This window comes from Sus scrofa, chromosome 10, assembly GCF_000003025.6.
Source record: "Sus scrofa isolate TJ Tabasco breed Duroc chromosome 10, Sscrofa11.1, whole genome shotgun sequence".
In the NCBI taxonomy this organism is placed as follows: Eukaryota; Metazoa; Chordata; class Mammalia; order Artiodactyla; family Suidae; genus Sus; species Sus scrofa.
This window is the reverse complement of record NC_010452.4, coordinates 50,635,242-50,655,237: the sequence shown is the minus strand read 5'-3', so window position 1 is coordinate 50,655,237 and position 19,996 is coordinate 50,635,242. Positions and strand designations below refer to the sequence as shown.

Sequence of the window (19,996 nt, the reverse complement as noted above, 5' to 3'; positions counted from 1 at the left end):
AGGGGTGGCATCTGCGTCCTGGTGCTGCAGAGACGCCACCAGGAGGAATTCCGTGACCACCAGCATTTTTTCAAAGTCACCCAAAGGAACTTTTTAATCACTAAAAAAACACTATTAGCATAATTTCATAATAATAAAATAGCATAATTTTCCTGCTCTCAAGAGCTCACATTTTTGTGGGCAAAGACAAAGAAGAACACTGAATAGAAAGGCTGAGAAAATGATCAGATCATGACGAATGCCACTTGGAGGAGGAACCAATGCGATGACATGGGCAACAACTGAGCAGCAGCTATAAACTAGTGGTGCTGAGGCGGGGCCTCCCTGCAGAAAGAACATGTCAGATGAAATCTGGAGAAGCAACATTCCCAAGAGCCACCTATGAAAGGTCGGGGGAAAGGAAAGTTCAGGGAGAATGCACAGCTAACGAAGGTACATCGTTACCATTTTAAATAGTCACTGTTCATGGGAGTGAGAGAAACGGCTAATTATATAGGTTGTTCGGGATCCTTCAGGCTGTGGCAGGAAGTGTGAGGGGAAGCCGGGAAACAGGGGAGTAACAGCATCGGATCACACAGCTGAAAGGTCGCCTGCTTGCTACCTGGAGAGCAGACTCTAAAGGGACAACCAGGAGACCAGGGGGGTCGCGGGGCGGGGGCGGGGGGGCGGTTACTGCAGGATCCCAGACGTGGGACGGTGGCAGCTCAAGTGCAGATGGAGAGGGCTGCAAAGGTTTGGGTGTGTTTTGGAGGTGGAGTGGGCACCTCTTGAAACGAAGACACAAGGCTAATCCCTAGACTGGGCACTTCGACTGGTGAACTTGGTGAGATGGAGAAAGAGGAAAAGACACAGGTCTGGGGGTCCTCGAAGTCCACTTGGCCGTGTAAACCCTGAATTGCGCAGTAAACCTCCAAATGGAGACAGTGCCCAGGCCGGAGCCCAGGTGAGCTGCGGTTCGGGGAGATCAAGGCTGGCAACACGCACCAGGGGAGAGCTCTGGCTAAGATCACGGAGCACATCGGGGTAGACCGGGAGGAAAGGGGTCAGAACCAGCTCTAGACAGTCCAGCATTTTAAAAATGAGGCAGAGGCAGAAATGGAAACCACCATAAGAAAATGTTTCAGGAAGTAAGTGGGAAACTGTTAGGTACCATGGAGGGGTCAAATAAGTAGAAAAAGCCCAAGGAAACCCGAGTGTCAGCAGTAACCTTGGCCTGAAGAGCACCTTTCTGACGTGTGGGCTGAGAAAGATGGGATAAGGGGAACTGAGAGCTATGGACAAATTCAAGGAATTCCATTGCAAAAAATGGAAGAGTAAATAGGAGCAGTAAATGGGGGTGTGTAGATTCAAGGAAGGTTTTTCTTTTTTTTCCTTGGGAAAGGAATTTTATTTTTTAATTTTTTTTATCACAGCAGATTTACAGTGTTCTGTCAACTTCTGCTGTATAGCAAAGCGACCCAGCTACACACACACACACACACACACATATATATATATACATTCCTTTTCTCATATCTTCTGTCATGTTCCATCCCAAGTGACCGGATATAGCTCCCTGTCCTACACAGCAGGACCTCATTGCTTATCCACTCCAAATGCAATGGTTTGCATCTACTAACCCCAAACTCCAGGTTCATCCCACTTGGTTTTTCTTTTAAATACAGGAAATAGTAGAACGTGCTTGAATGTGCTTCTATATGATGGTGACTGAGCCCTAGGAAAAAGTGACTTTGCAGGGGAGAGAGAGTCTTGAAAAAGTAAACAGTGATGGAATGCAAAGAAGTGCGGGTGTTCGTGTTTAAGAGGATAATGCCAAGACAAGGGTAAGGAAGGCAGAGAGCGTGGGTATAAATGAGGGGTACTGATATTTTTGGAGAAGGTATAATAAGGAAATTCCTGTCTAACAGCTTTTCTTTTTCTTTCTTTTTTTGGTGCTTTTTAGGGCCGTACCTGCAGCATTTGGAACTTCTCAGGCTAAGGGTTGAATCAGAGCTGCAGCTGCCGGTCTACACCACAGCCACAGCAATGCCAGATCCAAGCCGAGTCTGCGACCTACACCACAGCTCACGGCAATGCCAGATCCTTAACCCACTGAGCGAGGGGAGGGATCCAACCTGCGTCCTCATGGATAACGGTTGGGTTCATAACCTGCTGGGCCACAATGGGAACCTCCCACTTTTATTTTTCCAATGAGGGAAAGGTAGGAGGGTGGGTGGGTGGAGCAAGGTGTGAAATAATTTTGAGGACAGAAAACAAACTGCTGGGTAGTTAGATATTCGGCTGTAAACTTGTAAGAAAAATCAGCACAATGTATATAAACTATTGAATACTTGATGAATGTGTTTAGAAACACAATTTACAGTAATCCAAATGCACTTGAAACTTACAGAATAAAAGGTTATGCTACTTAAATATGAAATACCTAATGGATAAAACAAACAATTCTTTATGAAGAGCTAAAGTAAATTAAGGTAAAAAAAAGAAACATTTGTCATTTGCTGATGATATTTTAAAAATATTGAACACCTACCTTGATTCCCTTCAGGCTAGATACATGCTTAAAAGACCTGTTGGAAAAGAAGTCTATCAATATTTGCAATAAATGCATAAAACACCTTAAAGATGCAAAAATAATGTGACTTTTACAACTAACCTTTCCTCGATAAGCTAACATTTCATTGTTACCACATTAAAGGTTCAGGGTTCAAGGGAGTGAGGAAAAGGTACCTGAATGCTTTCTTATACTGCCAATCAAAACTGTCTCTGCATGAAAGGTGGGATTTTATCTTTTTTTTTTTTTTTTTTTTTTTAACAATCAAAGAAAAGCTACTTAGACTAAACATTGGACTTTATTAGTTACCCACAGTTTTAATGCTCTAAGGATTTCCAAACTGTCACTAACAGTAAGTGGTCACCTTCAGCAGTCAGATACAGAGAGAAGAGCGTGTCCACACCTGTCCAGCCTATGGACACGGTGGCAGGAAGTGCAGAATAAGGGCTGGTCCCTCCAACCGTGTTCTGGCCGTTTCAGCAAGAGAACAAGAGCTGCCAGCGAAAAGGCTGAGGGCTTCAGAGGACAAGTTCACATTAATTATTCAAAACAATTTAACTTTGGGGGGACAAAAGTGTTTTGTTGTTTTAATTCAAAATTCATTTAAGGAACAACGTAATCAGAAGTGGAGACGCAAACTCAATCTTCAGCAACATCAGGAGGCACCTGTAACTCTGAAACTTAACACACGAGGAAGGGAGGTTAAATGCAAGGAGGTAGATACAGGTAGTGGGCCACCACCGGTTGCACATCTCAAAACTGCAGAGCCCTGTTTTCTGAGAGATCAAAACCGAGTTTCGGAGTTCCTGTCATGGCACAGCAGAAATGAATCTGACTAGGAACCATAAGGTTGCGGGTTCGATCCTTGGCCTCGCTCAGTGGGTTAAGGATCCGGTGGTGCCATGAGCTGTGGTGTAGGTCGCAGATGCGGCTTGGATCTGGCGTTGCTGTGGCTCTGGCATAGGCCGGTGGGACCCTCCATATGCCGAGGGAAGTGGCCCTAGAAAAGGCAAAAAAGACAAGATAAATAAAACCAAAAAAAAACCCCCGAGTTTCCCTATGTGGAAAAATAGAAACTGGGGTGCTGGTGACAGGAGCCTCATCTATCACCAGGCAGTGTCAGGGGAGGCGAGGAGGAAGAAAGAAGCACATCATCCTGCCATCTTTGCAGGAAGCTGTGTGTAGTTGGGGTAAAGTGAAGCAGACTGACAAGTGGCTGTTACTGGTATCTTTTACTGAGGGAGAATAAGGGCTAAAATAACTCACACATCCACCCCTGCGTCATTAGAAACATCTCTGCTAGCCACTGCCACTGCCAAATGGCACACAAATGCCCCTTAGGCAGCTGGTCCAGAAAAAAAACAAATTGCATTAAAATACGAATAATAATCAAATGGAAGCCTCATAGATCTGCACAAAAATACTACAACAAAAAGACAAAATATTCCCCTTTTTTTTTTTGGCTGCATCTGAGACGTATGGAAGTCCCCAGGTCAGGGATTGCATCTGAGCCACAGCTGTGACCTACGCCACAGCAGTGACCACGCTGGATCATTAACCTACTGTACCACCGTGGGAACTCCGACAGATTATTCTTTGACAAAATTTTCAATATCATAAAGATGTCAATATTCCCTCAATCTGTAAATTAAATGCTGTGTTGATTAAAAACAGCCATAAAAATTTTAAGAAATTGAAACTGATTTTAAAGTTCAAATAAAAACAGCCAGGAGAATTCTGCAAGACCATAAAGTAATGAGGGAGAAGAGCCCTACTAGATGGTAAAAATATCACAAAACCACTTTAATGAACAGAACCCAATGTACATGAATAAACAGACGTATCAACTGACTAAAGTCTGAAAACAAAACCAAAGACATATAATAATTAACTTTATAATAAAGATGATAATCAGTGAGGAAAGTATAACATTCAATAGATTTTTGGGACAACTGAGAAGCCACTGAATCAAAGTTGTAAATGAACACAAAAGAAAGAGAAAAACATAGAAATTTGAGAAGTAAACAGGAGAGAGAGGATTTTTCAGTATGACTCATGACCCAAAGGCCATAAAAAAATAAAATTCCTAGGAGTTCCCATTGTGGCTCAGCAGAAATGAACCCAACTAGTATCCATGAGGATTCAGGTTCGACCCCTGGCCTCGCCCAGTAGGTTAAGTATCTGGCATTGCTGTAGCAGCGACGTAGGCAGGCAGCTGCAGCTCTGATTAGACCTCTAGCCTGGAAACTTCCATATGCTGTGGGTGAGGCCCTAAAAGGACAAAAAACAAAACCCAACATAGTCTCCATGAGGATTCTGCTTGATCCCTGGCCTCGCTCAGTGGGCTAAGGACCCATTGTGGCTGGGGTGTAGGTCACAGATGCGGCTCAGATTTGACCCCTAGCCTGGGAACTTCCATATGCTATACAGATATGGCCGTAAAAAGGAAGGGGAAAAAAAAAACAAAACACCTACCCTTTGACTTAACGATCCTTTTTCCAACCTTACACACGCAAATATATGCTAACGAACCATGTACAAATATAGTTGCTGAAGTATTATTTACTGTAGCATAAGATTTGAATGATCTAAATGTCTATTAATAGAATATGGAATACTGGTTAATAATAATATACTGTGGTGTAACTACTCAATGGAAAAACAAACAATCATGAAAAAGAATAAGCCAGGAATACACCCAGAGAATGCTCTCCAAGATCAGCGTGTAAAGCACCTACCATTTGTTCGTAAAAATAATCAGAACACATACAGACACATAAGCACATGCAAATGTGTGTCTGATTTTATGCATAGAATAGCTCTGGAATTATGTAAGAGAAAAGGATAACACAGTTATGGCTCAGGGTAGAATCAGGTGGCTGGAGGCCTGGAGGGGGAGGGTTTATTTACTATGTACATTTATACGCATTTTTGTATTATATTTGTGTATTACTGGTTTTTAATAATATTTTTAAATTTAAGTGAATGTATTACCACGTAACAGTTCTGTTTTGTTTTTTTGATTCTATGGCCACATCTCCAGCATATGGAAGTTCAACCTGGGCCAGGGATTGACTCTGAGTTGCAGCTGCACCCAACGCTGATCCTTTAACCCACTGTGGACGGGTCAGGGACTGAACCTCCTCAGTGACCCAAGCTACTGCAGTAGGATTCTTAACCCACTGCAAGACAGTGGGAATGCCACAACTCTGATTTTTTAATTTGCATTTCTTTGTTTTTCCTTTCTTTTTTGCTTTTTAGGGCCGCACTCGTGGCACATGGAAGTTCCCAGGCTAGGGGGTGAATCGGAGCTACAGCTGCCGGCCTACACCACAGCAACACAGGATCCAAGCCGCATCTGTGACCTATACCACAGCTCACAGAAACACCAGATCCCCGACCCACTGAGTGAGGCCAGGGATTGAACCCGCATCCTCATGGATACTAGTCAGATTCATTTCCACTGCACCACAACAGCAACTCCTAATTTGCATTTCTAAGGTCATAAAATTAGAAAATATAAGATATCATTAAACTCAGGATTTATATGTCAATGTCGTGCTAAACACCCACTAACTAGAATTTAAAATAACACACTTGAGACCTACAGTTTCGCATCTTCTCTGTAATCATCCAGGCCCTCGTCATATGATTTTGATCGTTCTGTCTTTGAGCTGGGCTGGGCATCCAGGCTGGGAGGTCCAACAGATTCTGCAATTAAAACCCAACATTTAGACACGGGCAAGTGGTTTCCAGACTCTTTGGACAGCAAGAAGATCACAGTGTCATAGTGTTCTAAATGGAAAGCTGACAATGTGAGACAGTTCACATAACCACTCATTGAAACGTACCCTGGTCATGGGAGAGCTGACGTCGAATTAAAGGAGCTGAAGTTGTGAGGCTGGGAGGGACCGTTGCTATGGAGGGTACCTGGGAGGTAGAGGCGGAGATGACGGCAGAAGCAGGGATGTGTGAAATATCGTGATCAATGCTGGGGCTAGTTGGCTCATCTACAAGATAAAATGAAAATAAACACTGGATGTGCAATAGCCTAATTATTATTCATGATAATAATGACAAAATAATCAGTATTCATCATTAAAAGGACCAGGTAAAGTTTTGAACACGACCACCAAAATAACAGTAATTGACACGGTTGGTCTGTTAAAAATCTACTTACGCAGTTATTACTCTAGTAATTCCAAATAATTTCAAGGATATGGTCTAAGAAATTAAATAAGTTGCTGCTTCTACTCAACAATTAATACCTTCACTGAAATGATAGTCAGATAACAAAGTTAATAAGTGTTCAGAACCTAAACCTAGTAAAGCAGAATAATCATACACCACCCTAAGAGAATTTGCTCTCCAAATTTTAAGTGTATTACACATTCTTGTATCAGGAAGCCCAGCAAGATGATTTGGCTGAGGCTTAACTTTCAAGGTGACAAGTCCTAAAACCTACATCCTCCACTGCCCACCAGACAGACAAACAAGTGTATCTTCAATTTTTATCCAAGCAGCTACAGATTCTTTCAGAAGAAGTTACTCACTATCGAGGCCACTGCTATGGATGGAATATCTGTGTCCTCCCAAGATTTCTATGTGGAAACATAATCCCCACTGTGATGGCGTTAGGAGGTGGGGCCTTTGGGAGGTGAGTAGGTCATGAGGGTGGAGCCCTCCTGAAAGGGATTAGTGCCCTTACAGAAGAAGGCAGCCCTTTCCACCATATGAAGACATACTGTCTATGAACCATGAGGTTGAGAATAATCTTCCACGACCCTGTGAAATTATCAGAATTTTGGGCATAGACTGTGGCAGTACAATTTTGCTTTTTATTTCACTCTTGCTAAGGAAGAAGTAATCCCACTCTCTCCCCAAATGATGGCATAATAATTTAAGGCATGTTAATGCTATAATATTCAATGATAAAGTAAATCATATATGACAAGGGGAGCAGTAAATTTGTATGAGTTAGAGGAAATGGTGACTAATATAAAAGCTTATATAAAAATATGTATCATTCCCCAAAATAAGTCTTTTACTAGAAATATGGAAATTAAATACACTGTCTGTTCCTAGGAGAAGGGGCATTCACTGCAAATGACCTAAAAACCCAATCTACACCTCAAGTGAAATACAGTCTATAATAGAAGAATAAAAACTGTTAACAGATTCTTTGTCTTAAGAAGAAATTCAAGTGGGATAAACATCATTTCTTCTCTTTTCATTTCTTTTTTGGTCAGGCCTGCAGCACAAAGAAGTTCCCAGGCCAGGGATCAAACCCATACCACAACAGTGACACCAGATCCTTGTCCTGCTGAGCTACCAGAGAAATTCCTAAACATCATTTCTTTTTATTTGCCTTCTAAGATATAAACATTCAGGGGAAATCAAAGGAGATGAGCAGTTATATTAAGTTGAAATGTATCTTCAATAGGGAAGCATAAGCCCTTTATACATAACAATTTATTCAAAGGTGTTATTTTTTAATCTCATTTAAACCCAATGAAATAAGGTCATCTTAAAAAAAACTAATCTCTCTAGACAAATTGTACTTCACCCCATTAGTACTAATTACTGACCATCAGGTAAAAAGTTTTGAGCTTCATAAAAATGGCATCCTCAAGAAACTCCGCTTATACTAAAAAGATATGGTTAGAAAGAATGCTTAAAAATAAGCCACTAAGGAATTAACATTTGCTTCTAAGCTCTGAAACTGATCATCAATTGACATATCTCTCTATAGGCTCAGGAACCTTTGTCACTAATTATAAACAGCTTTCAGAACAGATTACCTGTTAACAACTGGGAAGGGGGTACCATCACCTGGTTCAATTATCCCCGTTTTTAATAATAATAACCCAACTCCTTATGATAATGAACATCTGGTTTTTAAATTAAGACCAAGCTTCTTTAATAGCCAGTTCAATAAACATGCATTTAAATTAACATTCGGCTGTTTGAAAGTCATTTTGAGATTGGGTTATTTCGATAACCTCAATTAGATACAATTAGGTACAAAAGGTTATAAAGGGGGTAGATTTTTGAATAAATACTTTATTCTTTCTACCATGACCATATGGCCACACGTACAGGGAGTGGGGCTGTAAATCTAAGGGGAACTGCCCTTAGAGTGGGTATGAGAACGGCAGATGATGGATTTAGAGCAGAGGCAGGAATGTGTGAACACAGTCAGTCCTGGGGCTGTCAGCTTGTCTACAGGGCAACAGCAAGAGCCTTACATTTTTAAAAAGGCAAGTAAAAGTACTGCTTTCAGATTTGCCACAGGTAGTGGGTCACAGTCACTCGGCTGAATTTCTGCAGTCTCGTGGGTCAGACAAGTTAACTAGAGGTTGTGAGGTTTCATGGGTTTATGTGTGTGTCAGCAATACGTGTGTACGGAAGATGACCCAGCTTGCCAGCTGACAAATGCTAGAAATATTAATTTCAAGGAATCCAACATTTACCTTAAAGGAATTTAGTAAATATTAGGCCCTGATTTCACAAGTCCATCTTTAGAATGATTAATTTTAGCACATACGCCTTAGTCGGCTATTAGGGACGGGGGAGACTGAAGAGGGGGTCAAAAGACTTAGATCCTGTCTGGTTGGATTTTGTGAAAGCCACTGAAGTCCTCTGGATATTAAATTCATTCCCTATAAAGAAACTGGACTAGGTTCATGAGAAGGGTCATTTCTAGCTTAAGAGGACTACACATTAAATCCACTAAAGGGGTAAAATTATCTGTTTAATTTATGTAAGGATACAAAACACTTTGGGGTTTTCATAAGCCATGGATTTTTTTAAGGGGCTTTTGAGATTTGAATTTATTTTAAAGTGACTGACAGATCTGGCTGAGAGAGGGCAGTCACCACTGCATCTATTTTCAACATTGAAGGAACTAGCTGAAAATCTAGAAAGTCTGCTTTACAGAAACAATTCTATCATTTTTATAAGTGCAAAGTGTAAAACAATTTATTTCCCTAAGCAAATAAGTATGGCATTCTACAAGGTCGGCTACAGATAAATTTGAAATATTTTAGGATAAAAGCTAAAGTTACTACCAAAAGGAAGAAGAGAAATGGACATCTAAAATTATTCTGTTGTGAGCAGTTCTGTTAACTTAGAACACATACATTTATCTAGGAAGAAGATGCCAATTCAAACTTGGGAAATCTGAGCTAAGAAGAGTGAATATTCAATTCAGAATTATCATGTAGTCACCCAGCCACCCAGTTTCCATCCCTTTTAGGTAAATTTCATGTAGCCAAGTACCCCTGTAGAAAAACTGTTAGCCAGCTATTTCCTACAGGCTTTAAAACTTCTAAATTGGTGTCAAATGCCAGTGCAACAAGGTTGCACCAATCCAATTCAACTTTAGTTATGCTAATATTAAAACTAAGTACACACATTTTGGCCAACTTTGGGGTGAGAAGAACAAGTATTAAAAATATAACAAAAATGAGAGGAAAGCAAATTCGAGATGAATGCAATGTGGGTGACAGACTTCTTTATATTAATAGTTATGAGTTGTATAAATTAAAGAAACGCAGAAAAAGTCAGGATTGGAGAGTACATTTTCATACCTGCTACCAAAGAACAAATTACTTATGAACTAATTTTGTGTTTACTTGCAAATGTTGAAATTTATTTTCAGGACTTTGAAGCCTCATAAAGTGTGTGTGTGAGAGTGGGTATAAACACAGTACTATTAACCACTACTATTCCTAATTTACAAACAAAATGGTTTATTTTCTTCATTTTTCTAAGTCTTTGTGACCCAAAGGAATATTAGATGTTAATGTATAACAAAAGGTTGTAAAATTTTCTTTTTGTAAGACATTTCAGATGAGCTCTGTATTACATAGATAGCTAAATAAATGAATTGGCTCCATTCTCCGATACTCTGGGAATAAAGCCAAGGCACTTACTTATTTTTTTGCATTGGTTAGAATGTTTTCAAGTGTCAAAAATAATTATCAAAATCACAGACTATAAGACTCTGGAGGGTCACATTACAAAAGCAAGCTTTAATTCTTTTCCTCCTTTTAATTTAAATGTTCCACCTTCTGTATAGCACAGGGAACTCCACCCAATATTCTGTGATAACCTATACGGGAAAAGAATCTGAAAAAGAACGGATGTGTGTGTATGCAGTATATGTATAACTGAATGACTCGTTGTGCAGCAGAAATTATCACAACATTGTAAATCAACTATACTTCAATAAAACTTAAAAACAAAAAACAAAAAAGTTTTCCTAGAAAAAAAAAAAATAAGAAAATGTTCCATAAAAAAACACAGAGTATGGATCAACATTCTCCAAAATGTATTTTATAGCATACTAAACTGTAATACTCTAAATAAAAGAAAGAATTCATGGTTAGATATTTTTGAGACAAATGTACTCTATCCTGCCTAGAAAATTCATAATATACAGGAGCATATTAATGATTCTGAGAGTTTTATGGTGAAGACAAACTAAACCTAACTTTTTTTGGTCTTTTTAAGGCCGTACCCACAGCATGTGGAGGTTCCCAGGCTAGGGGTCGAATTGGAGCTGCAGCTGCCAGCCTATGCCACAACCACACCAACGCCAGATTTGAGCCACATCTGTGAGCTACACTGCAGCTTGTGGCAATGCCGGATCCTTAACCCACCAAGTGAGGCCAGGGATCAAAGCCACATCTTCATGGATACTAGTTGGGTTTTTAACTCACTGAGCCATGACAGGAACTCCTAAACCTAACTTAAAACTCAATTTATTTGATCACTAATCTTTGTTTTTTTTCCCTCCCTTAACTAAAAGGAATTAATGTTCCTAAGAAATACTTTGGGAAACACTGCAAATAGTCTCTTTGTATTCCATTTCAATGCTGGTGCCTATTGCAGTAAAACATATTCTTTTTTGGAGTTCCCATCGTGGCACAGCAGAAACAAATCTGACTAGGGACCATGAGGTTGCGGGTTCGATCCCTGGCTTCGCTCAGTGGGTTAAGGATCTAGTTGTTGTGAGCTGTGGTGTAGGTTGCAGACGCGGCTCAGATCCCGCGTTGCTGTGGCTCTGGCGTAGGCTGGTGGCTACAGCTCTGATCAGACCCCTAGCCTGGGAACCTCTGCATGCCACGGGTGCAGACCTGAAAAGACAAAAAATATATATATATTATTTTTAAAAAGAGCTAGACTGGAAACACAAATATAAGATAAGACTTTCAACATTAAATTCTGGAACTTAAGAACACAAACATCCAGGAGCAGCATTCCCATTTGAAACACTGTAATCATTTCTGTGTTCACATCTAGATTCTTTACTCCACCCTGTTCCACTGGTGCTCTTCAATTGATAAACCAGAGTAATTGTATGCCACATACACATTAAGGTCCTGGGAGGCATAAAGGAAATAAATGGATTAATAAGGACATTTCTACGATGGATGACCTTTTTTTCGGCCACACCCACAGCATACAAAAGTTCCCAGGCCAGAGATCAAACCTGTACCACAGCAGTAACCAGAGCCTCAGTAGTGACAACGCTGGATCCTTAACCTGCTGAGCCACCTCCTATGCTGGGTAACTTTTAAGTCATAATTCACAAAATAAAAGATGTCATTCACCAGCAACTATAAAGGAGACTCGTACTTCAAATAGAATCTGATCAAAACTGATTAGTGAGTATTTTAATTCTTAATAAACAAATGTTCTACTTTAATCATTTTTCTAAATATTTATGTACAGAGAATTATTTAGATTTTTGTTTTATATTTTAGCCAAAGTTCTCTCTTCAATGACATAATTAACTTTTTGACTTATTCCTGTACTGAGTAGTAACTAAGAAGGAATATTAACAGATATAACTAGCAAACTTTTTATTACTCCAACATAATCTGATTATATTATTCTTATTAAGTAGGAAGAAAATACAATGCCACTGTTCTGGTGAGATCTCACAGGCCTGTGAATTTTAGCCATGGGTTATAGGGCTTTTTTTATGTTAAAAAAAATCATAAAACAATCATTTCTATAAAATATCTGTAAGGTTCCATCTACAATGAAGTTCTCCTATTCTCTGAGAGCCTTAAGTGTACAGATATAAATATGAGTATAATTTGGGTTGAGAGTCCTCACAAGGTTTACAAGTTGAATATGTCATATTTATAAAAGCTGTAAGATACGTGGAACTTTTTTTAAAAAGCTGATCTGTGTCACCTGACAGTCCAATAACTCAACAGCTTTAAAAAGTTTCTCTGGAAAAGAAAAAGTCTGAAATATTTCTCAAAGAGAAACGTATTCTATTATAAAATTATGACAAACTCTTCCTGAACCTATGGTGCAACAGGTTGACCGAGAGCATGGCCTTGGCCTCAAAGCATGGATGGCCCTGTGTCACACAAGTCCAGAGTTACTCTTTACATCACATTCTGTATAAATGGCGCCCCCTGGAGTTGTGCTCTGTGATGAAGCTGATCAGGAGAGTCTACTGCTTCCTGTGTGACTTTGGGGAAGCTATTTAATCTCTCAATAGCTAAAATTTCTCATCGATTAAATGAAGCTAATACTAAGGCCTGTATGATAATCCTGTTAGCAGACAAAGTCTCAGAGCTGCAGAGTAATTATGATGAGAACATTTTGGGGGGGGGGGGTTGCTGCACATTTAACCATCACCTCAAAATTATCACTCACCTAATTCTTTCAATAAATACTTATTGAAAGCCTTCTACAGGCCAGGCAGTGGTTCTAGGCATTAAGGACACAGAAATGAACAAAGGATCTTAAACCCTGGCTCTCACGTAGCTTATGTTTTAGCTCTGCAGAGAAATGTCTAATAAACAACAAATACAAATGTCAAGTGCAAACAAGTGGCATAAAGATAAATCAAGTGGCTTGAGGAGATAGAGAATGCCAGGTTCTGTGTATGTGTGGAGGGAATCTATTTTAGATGGGCTGGTCTGGAAAGACTGCTTTGATAAGGTCATATCTGGGCAGAGACCTAAATGCTGAGAGGGAGGGAGGCTCATGAATATCTGCGGAATGCATTCCAGGGCTGGGAACTGGTGCCAGGGCCCTGCAGCAGATCATGCTTGGCACATTCTGGGGCTGTTGGGAGGCCAGCGCGCACAAAGATGAGATGCTCAGGAAGATGGGAGACGGGGGCAGAGGGCTGCAGTGAGGCTGTGGGGCAGACTGGGGAGGGCCTGAGCCACTGCCAGAGGAATTTGTATTCTATTCTTAGTAACATGGGGAGTAAAAAGGGTTCTGATCAGGAGTGATGTGGTCTGACTTACATTTTTAAAACATCATACCGGCTGCTTTGTGGGTAATATACCTGGGGCGTGTGGGAGCAGACTAAAGCCGCAGTAAACATGACAGGTGTTCTAGATCGGGGAACATGCTTGTACTTTAAGTAACTTTCCCTCATCTATTCCAGGATTTATTCTAAGACAAAGTAATGTGACAATGAAGAGGTCTTTTTGTTTGGCCCAAGTTGAATTTACAAAGAAATAACGTGTTAGAAATTAAAAAGCACTGTTTAAATGAAAGGTTGATTACTAGTGATCACAACTGTTCCACTTGGCTTTTTTTGTTTTGTTTTGTTTTTTTTCCCCTTTTGCGGCAGTACCCAAGGCATATGGAAGTTCAAGGGCAAGGAAGCAAATCTGAGCCAGAGCTGTGACCCTTGCCACAGCTACAGCAACACTGGATCCTTAACTTGCCAAGCCGGGCTGAGGATGGGGCCGGCACCTCCACAGGGACAAGCCAGGTCATTAACCTGCTGTGGTACCGCAGAAACTCCTCCATTTGGCTTTTGATTGGGCTGAATCAACAACTAAGTCCAATTTGGTCTTAGCTGGGGTGTTACGTATATTTAAAAAAGAATATTGAGTATGTTAAAATAAAAAAAGAAAGAAAGAAAGAAACTATGAGAATGTAAAAAAAAAAAAAGGTACTGAGTGGGTAAAACCAAAAGGGGGGTATTGAGTATGTTAAGCTTTAAAAAAGAAAAAAAAGGAAGGTTGATAATAGAAATAATTTTTGGTGCTGGTTTTAGCAGAGGGTAGAAAATGCTGAACGAGTATTTTAAGATCATAGTGTACAATGCCTATATCTGTTGAAATAGCAATACTTTGCTGAAAAGATTTGTTAAGTATTCAAGCTGTTAGCCAACGACTGTTCAGTGGGCTCACCTATAAATGGGATGGAAGCCAAGGAGTCACCGGGGGGACTGGTACTTGAGGCCTTCCTTTCCTCCATCCTTTTTATATGGACTTCTCGGCGGGCATCATTAGGCAGCCAGCAAGTGGTGTCTGACCCAGTCTCCTGGTCGTTCACTGCCAAGATGTAAGACTGATGCCTTAAAGGCTGTGGTGTTTGGCGACCAGATGGAGGTTTTTCTCTTAGGATGACAGTGTCTTTATTATCTACAGTATTCGATTGCTGAATTTCAGCCTCTTGTAAATTTAAATCTTGATTCCTGTGTGTGCCAGATAATTCTAAATCTGGAGTGCCAGCATTCTCACTCACCGGAGGGATGGGCTTAACAGAAGCTCCGGATAGAGAGGGGGGCTTCCCAGTGTCCACCTGGTGATCGGGGGCACTGTCAGTCCTTAACCATGTCTGCTGATTCAACAGACTGTTCTGATGCAAGTGATTGACTGGTCTTTGGTCTTTGATAGAAACAAATGAGTTCTGGCTGGAGGGGGGTTTTGTGACATGCGTAGAAGGCGCTTTCAGAGAATTACTTCGGACTTTCACAAGAGGGGACCTGTCTTGTGAAACCCCTCGAGGCTGGGACATTCCACAAGTAGTTTGAAAATTTCTATTTGGCTGCAGTGTTTTTAGCTCCGGCGGAATTTTTTTGAACTGAGACACCGAGCCCACCCCTCTGCCGCTCACTCGCCTGCTGTCAGAATTCACCATGCTCGGGGCCACGGTAAAATTGGAACCTCGGAAAGATTTGTGAATTTCTTGCTGCCGGGGCCTTTCATGAATGCCTCGCCGATCGTCCTGTTCGGTAAAGCCACTCCACTTGTAGGTGGGCTTTCGTTCTCCACTGGAGTCGGGGAGCTGGTGCTCCGAAGGGATGTTTTCTAAGGTTTCACCCTGGCCCTCGATATAGTCCCATGAGCGAGTTCTGTGGTTACTAAAACTAATAGACGGAGACGTCAGTGCTCCTTGAGACGCACTCCGTGGACAGTACTTCATTAACACGGAGTCCTCCAGCCTCTCCTGGGACACGCTGCGTTGCCGGATCTGGACGGACTGGGGCGCTCGGTCCTGAGAGGTGCTCCGGCGTCGTACCTGTAGGGCAGTGCGGTTCAGTACCACCGGGTTATAACCTGCTGTGCTCTGAGAGGCAGCCCTCAAACTATCCAGTCTTTCCTGAATGGTCCGACAGCCCATGTGCAACCGCCTGTTATCAATATACTCTTTGTAGGTTTTGTAGTTTTTCCAGTCTATGTGCTGATGGGAGTTTGGAGAATAGTGATTAACAGAGACGGGAGGAGAATCCACAGCTGGGGCTCTACTGCTGGACAGCCCTTCTGAGTGTCCACTGTAATTGCCAGATTTAAGTAAAATTCCGGAGGGTTCCAACGACCTGGAGCCGGTCTGATGGATCAGATGGGCAGTGGGAACGGATGCCGGTGGTGATGTGGTTCTCGGCGCCACTTTTAAAGGGGTCTGCTCGTTCCTGCCATACCGCACTTCTTCGGTTCTGTGGGAGGGAACTGTGTGGTTGTTTCTATTGGGTAACAAATCTACCACCTTCTCAGAAGGTACAATGACAGTCCTTACACTTTCGTTGCAGACACACACTGCTGTGTTCGACTTGGCCACATCTGGGGGTGACGGAGGCACTTGTATTTCCATTCTGTAGGCCCTGCTGGGCTGCGTCAGGACTGGTGGGCTGGTTTGCTGCTTGCTTGAGGGTGAGTCTGCAGGAGCTGCTTCAGCTGGCTGCGCCATGGCAGAAGGGGCGGAGGGCAGCCAGGGGTAGCAAATTGGTGGGGGTTCAGGGATGTTGCGTGCATTGCCACTGTAGGCTTCATTGCCTTTCAGGTAGGCATCTTGAGAATACGCCTACATGGAGAGGAGAGAAAGGGGTCACTTTAATTTAATCAAAGGAACACTCATTTCTGTTCTTGCAAGGCACTATTTTATTTTATGGTCCCCTGCCTTGTTCCTAAATGGCATTCACTAAAGCATGCATGCAAATGCAAACGTAAGGGAACTCCGCAAATTCAGAAAAGGGCAGGTCTGTCAGAAATCAAATAAATTGTAGAATTTGCCAAAAATGTGAATTACAATTGCCTGTTTTCTCAAAAGATCTGAAGTGCACCAAATTCCTCCCCACCATCAATTAGATATGGATGTCTTGCTTTTCAAATGTCTCTCCTTTCAAGTTGTATGATTTTTTTTCAGCAGTTGGCAGGTTAAACATCTGCCTAATAAATTTCAGCCAAAGGAGATGCTGATCTTTTGCCAGAGTGAAGGAGACAATACTAAAAATCTTCACCGAATACATCTCTATTTTAGGCACTACTGCTATCATAAATAATTTGTTGAACATTGTCTTGCCAATTAATGATTACTGAGTGGCCAAAAATAATCCATTTTGATTAATTAGGTCCTCCAACAGCCGTGCTAAATATTTAAATATTTAAAATGGAGATTATGCACATTTAGGAAATTAAGCACATATCACAGGCATAAAATATGAAAAAAGGTAATTCATCTTCCTGCATATAGTTTATATTTTTGATTTTACACAAATGCAAAATTATACTATACAAATTTATTTGGTCTCTTTTACCTATTATAAGAAGACATTTATTTCTCAATTACTAACAGGCAGGCATGCAGCTCGAATTATTTGTTATCAATAATTTATGAAATTTTTTGGTGATATTCTTTAAAACTTAGAAATAACAAATACAGAGACTACAAAACAGAGCTAATTGATGTAATTCTGGACTATGTTCAACAGCTGAGACAGTTAGGTGTGGTGTCATATTACATATCCTCCTCTAAAATCAAAACAAGCTTAAGTCCAGACTACCATCACACCCTGCCTCTACAGCTTGCAAAGCTCAAGTGCAGCCACAAACATAACATAACAGCAAGTACTAGGAGAAGAGAGAGGGTGAGAGGCTTAAAAAAATACAGATGCAGATAAATGTTATGTTTTAATGCCAGTTATGTACAAGATAAAAAGACAACCAAACATAAAAAGAAAAATAAATACAGAAAATAATACATCACAAACACATTCTGCAAATTAGTAAGATTAACACCATGGAGAGATTCCTCTAAGCACACTTGCAGTTTTAATAGATTGGCTTATTGCAAATCTCTACAAAACATGACTTAAAAAGCAAGGAAATGGCTTCTGTGCATTTCTTACCAGAGCTGTGACATCCTTTGTAAATTGTAGCTAGCAGAAAATAGGAAAACATAGTAGAAGCTGCTTACTGATATAAAGACACAATCATGTTGTCATATTGATGCTGGAAAACAGCAAGCTAAAAACACATCTATACTCATTCCTCTGGAAGGTACCAAGAGAAGTAAAGGGCAGTGAGGCACAAAGAATAACTTCAGTATCCTTCTGAGCGTCTATTTCTCAGGCTTTTTCTCTGGTTCTTATTTGATCTGTCCCCCATTCTTGAAAGCAAAATACATCTGGTGACATGCAGTCCTAACAGATATTTTCTTCAATATGCACGGCGGTCTGATAACATGCTACAAAGCTTCCCTTCCACGAGAGCAACATTGATGCCTCTCATTTCCCCTGAGCTTCTTCCATCTCTGCTTCCAGATGACGAAACGAATGCTCTATTATGCATTTAAAACAGTACAACCTCCTCCTTCCCCTGTACATCCGAGCATATCCACAAGCCGTCAGCTGACTGCAGCTGCCTTTACACTATGATGTGGAAGGAATAACTGTTTTATTAAATGGGTTTCCCTCAAAAATAAAGATCTTTCGCTGCTGTACCTATGGTCCTGTGTTATTAGCTTCTTTTTAACTTACAATGAGTATTACAGAACCTAAACCTGGATGAAGTGATGCTAAGTAGATGAAAGATGCATGCCACAATATTTTTAAGGTATGACTACAGGTGACCAAAATAGACATTTTAGGTAGGTGCCACTGACATTTGCACAAGCCTATCTTTTTAATGCTGGTTACAATCACACCAATACAGCTGCATGGCAAGACAACTGTGAGTAGGGTGTGGACTCTCTGGTACAGTATTTCCCACAGTGTGTTTGTGTAATTTTAGCACCACCTGAGAGGCGTAGGGGGAAGGATTCCTTATGCTTGATGAGGTTAGAAGAGGTTGGCTAGTGGGCTTCTTGACTTCTCAAAACCTTTACTACATTAATGAACACTGTAGGACTTGATGTGAAATTACAAACTTATTTGGCCATGCAACCCCCTTTTTTCCAGGGGTTTTCAGAATTTGAGAGTCCTGGAGAATTTTTCAGAATTTCTGCTGGGAAATTCTATCCTAGAACTAATAAATTAGAGATACTTCCTTTATTCAAGGGAATAAAAGGAAAAAAAATTTTTGTGGCCACACCCATGGCATATGGAAGTTCTGGGGCCAGGGATCAAACCCATGCCACAGCAGCAACCTGAGCCACAGCAGTGACAATGCTAGATCCTTAACCCAATGAGCCACCAGGGAACTTCAGGAATGTTATCTTTTAATAATAAAAGTAAATGACCAGAACTATTAAACACTTGAAAAGGTATTTGACACACTTTAGAAAACTCTTCGATTCCTATGTTGCAACTCTAAATACTAAATAGTCTATATTCATGGGTCCCCACTTGCGGGTAAAGTTACGGCAAAGGGGTCCTTAAATATACACACACGGGCCATACATGAACAGTGGACAGTATCTTACACGCACAGTACTACTGCCTAATGTGAGCAGATATAGTCAAAATAAATAAAATATGAATTTATTCACTAATATTACTGAGTTTGGTCACATAGTCTCTCAGTTCATGGACACTAAAAAAGCTTGTTTACCTGCCTGTCTGCCTATTTAAAAGTTCCTCATTCTCATAAAGCTTGGGAACCAACACCATTCACTTACATCCACTGGGAAATCGGTAGGGCTCTAAGGCCAGTGCAGCTCTGGGTTTTTGCTTCATTTTGGTTTTGGTTTTGGCTATCCCCACGGCATGCAGAAGTTCAAGAGCCAGGAACTGAACCTGGGCCACAGCAGTGACCTGTGCCACAGCAATGAAAATTCTAGATCCTTAACCTGCTGAGCCACCAGGGAACTCTAGGCCACTGTATCTTTGTATGTGTTCCGGGTAGGTCATGGGAATAAATTTCTATGGCTATGCTGAGAGGTGGCTACAGACACAAATGAGCTCCAGAGTAAGTTTAAGGAAGTAAATTACAACTAGACAATATGCAT

General features: G+C 40.9%; 1 protein-coding gene across 1 annotated transcript in view; it reads right to left on the bottom strand.

The window, feature by feature from the left end:
- Positions 1 to 19,996, bottom strand: part of ARHGAP21 (Rho GTPase activating protein 21) — a 138,575-nt gene that overhangs the window by 24,919 nt on the left and 93,660 nt on the right. Inside the window, 5 exon segments of the mRNA XM_021064916.1 lie at positions 2,531 to 2,567; positions 6,160 to 6,262; positions 6,403 to 6,561; positions 14,740 to 16,633; positions 17,958 to 17,987. Of these exon segments, the coding sequence (XP_020920575.1) occupies positions 2,531 to 2,567; positions 6,160 to 6,262; positions 6,403 to 6,561; positions 14,740 to 16,633; positions 17,958 to 17,987 (2,223 nt within the window).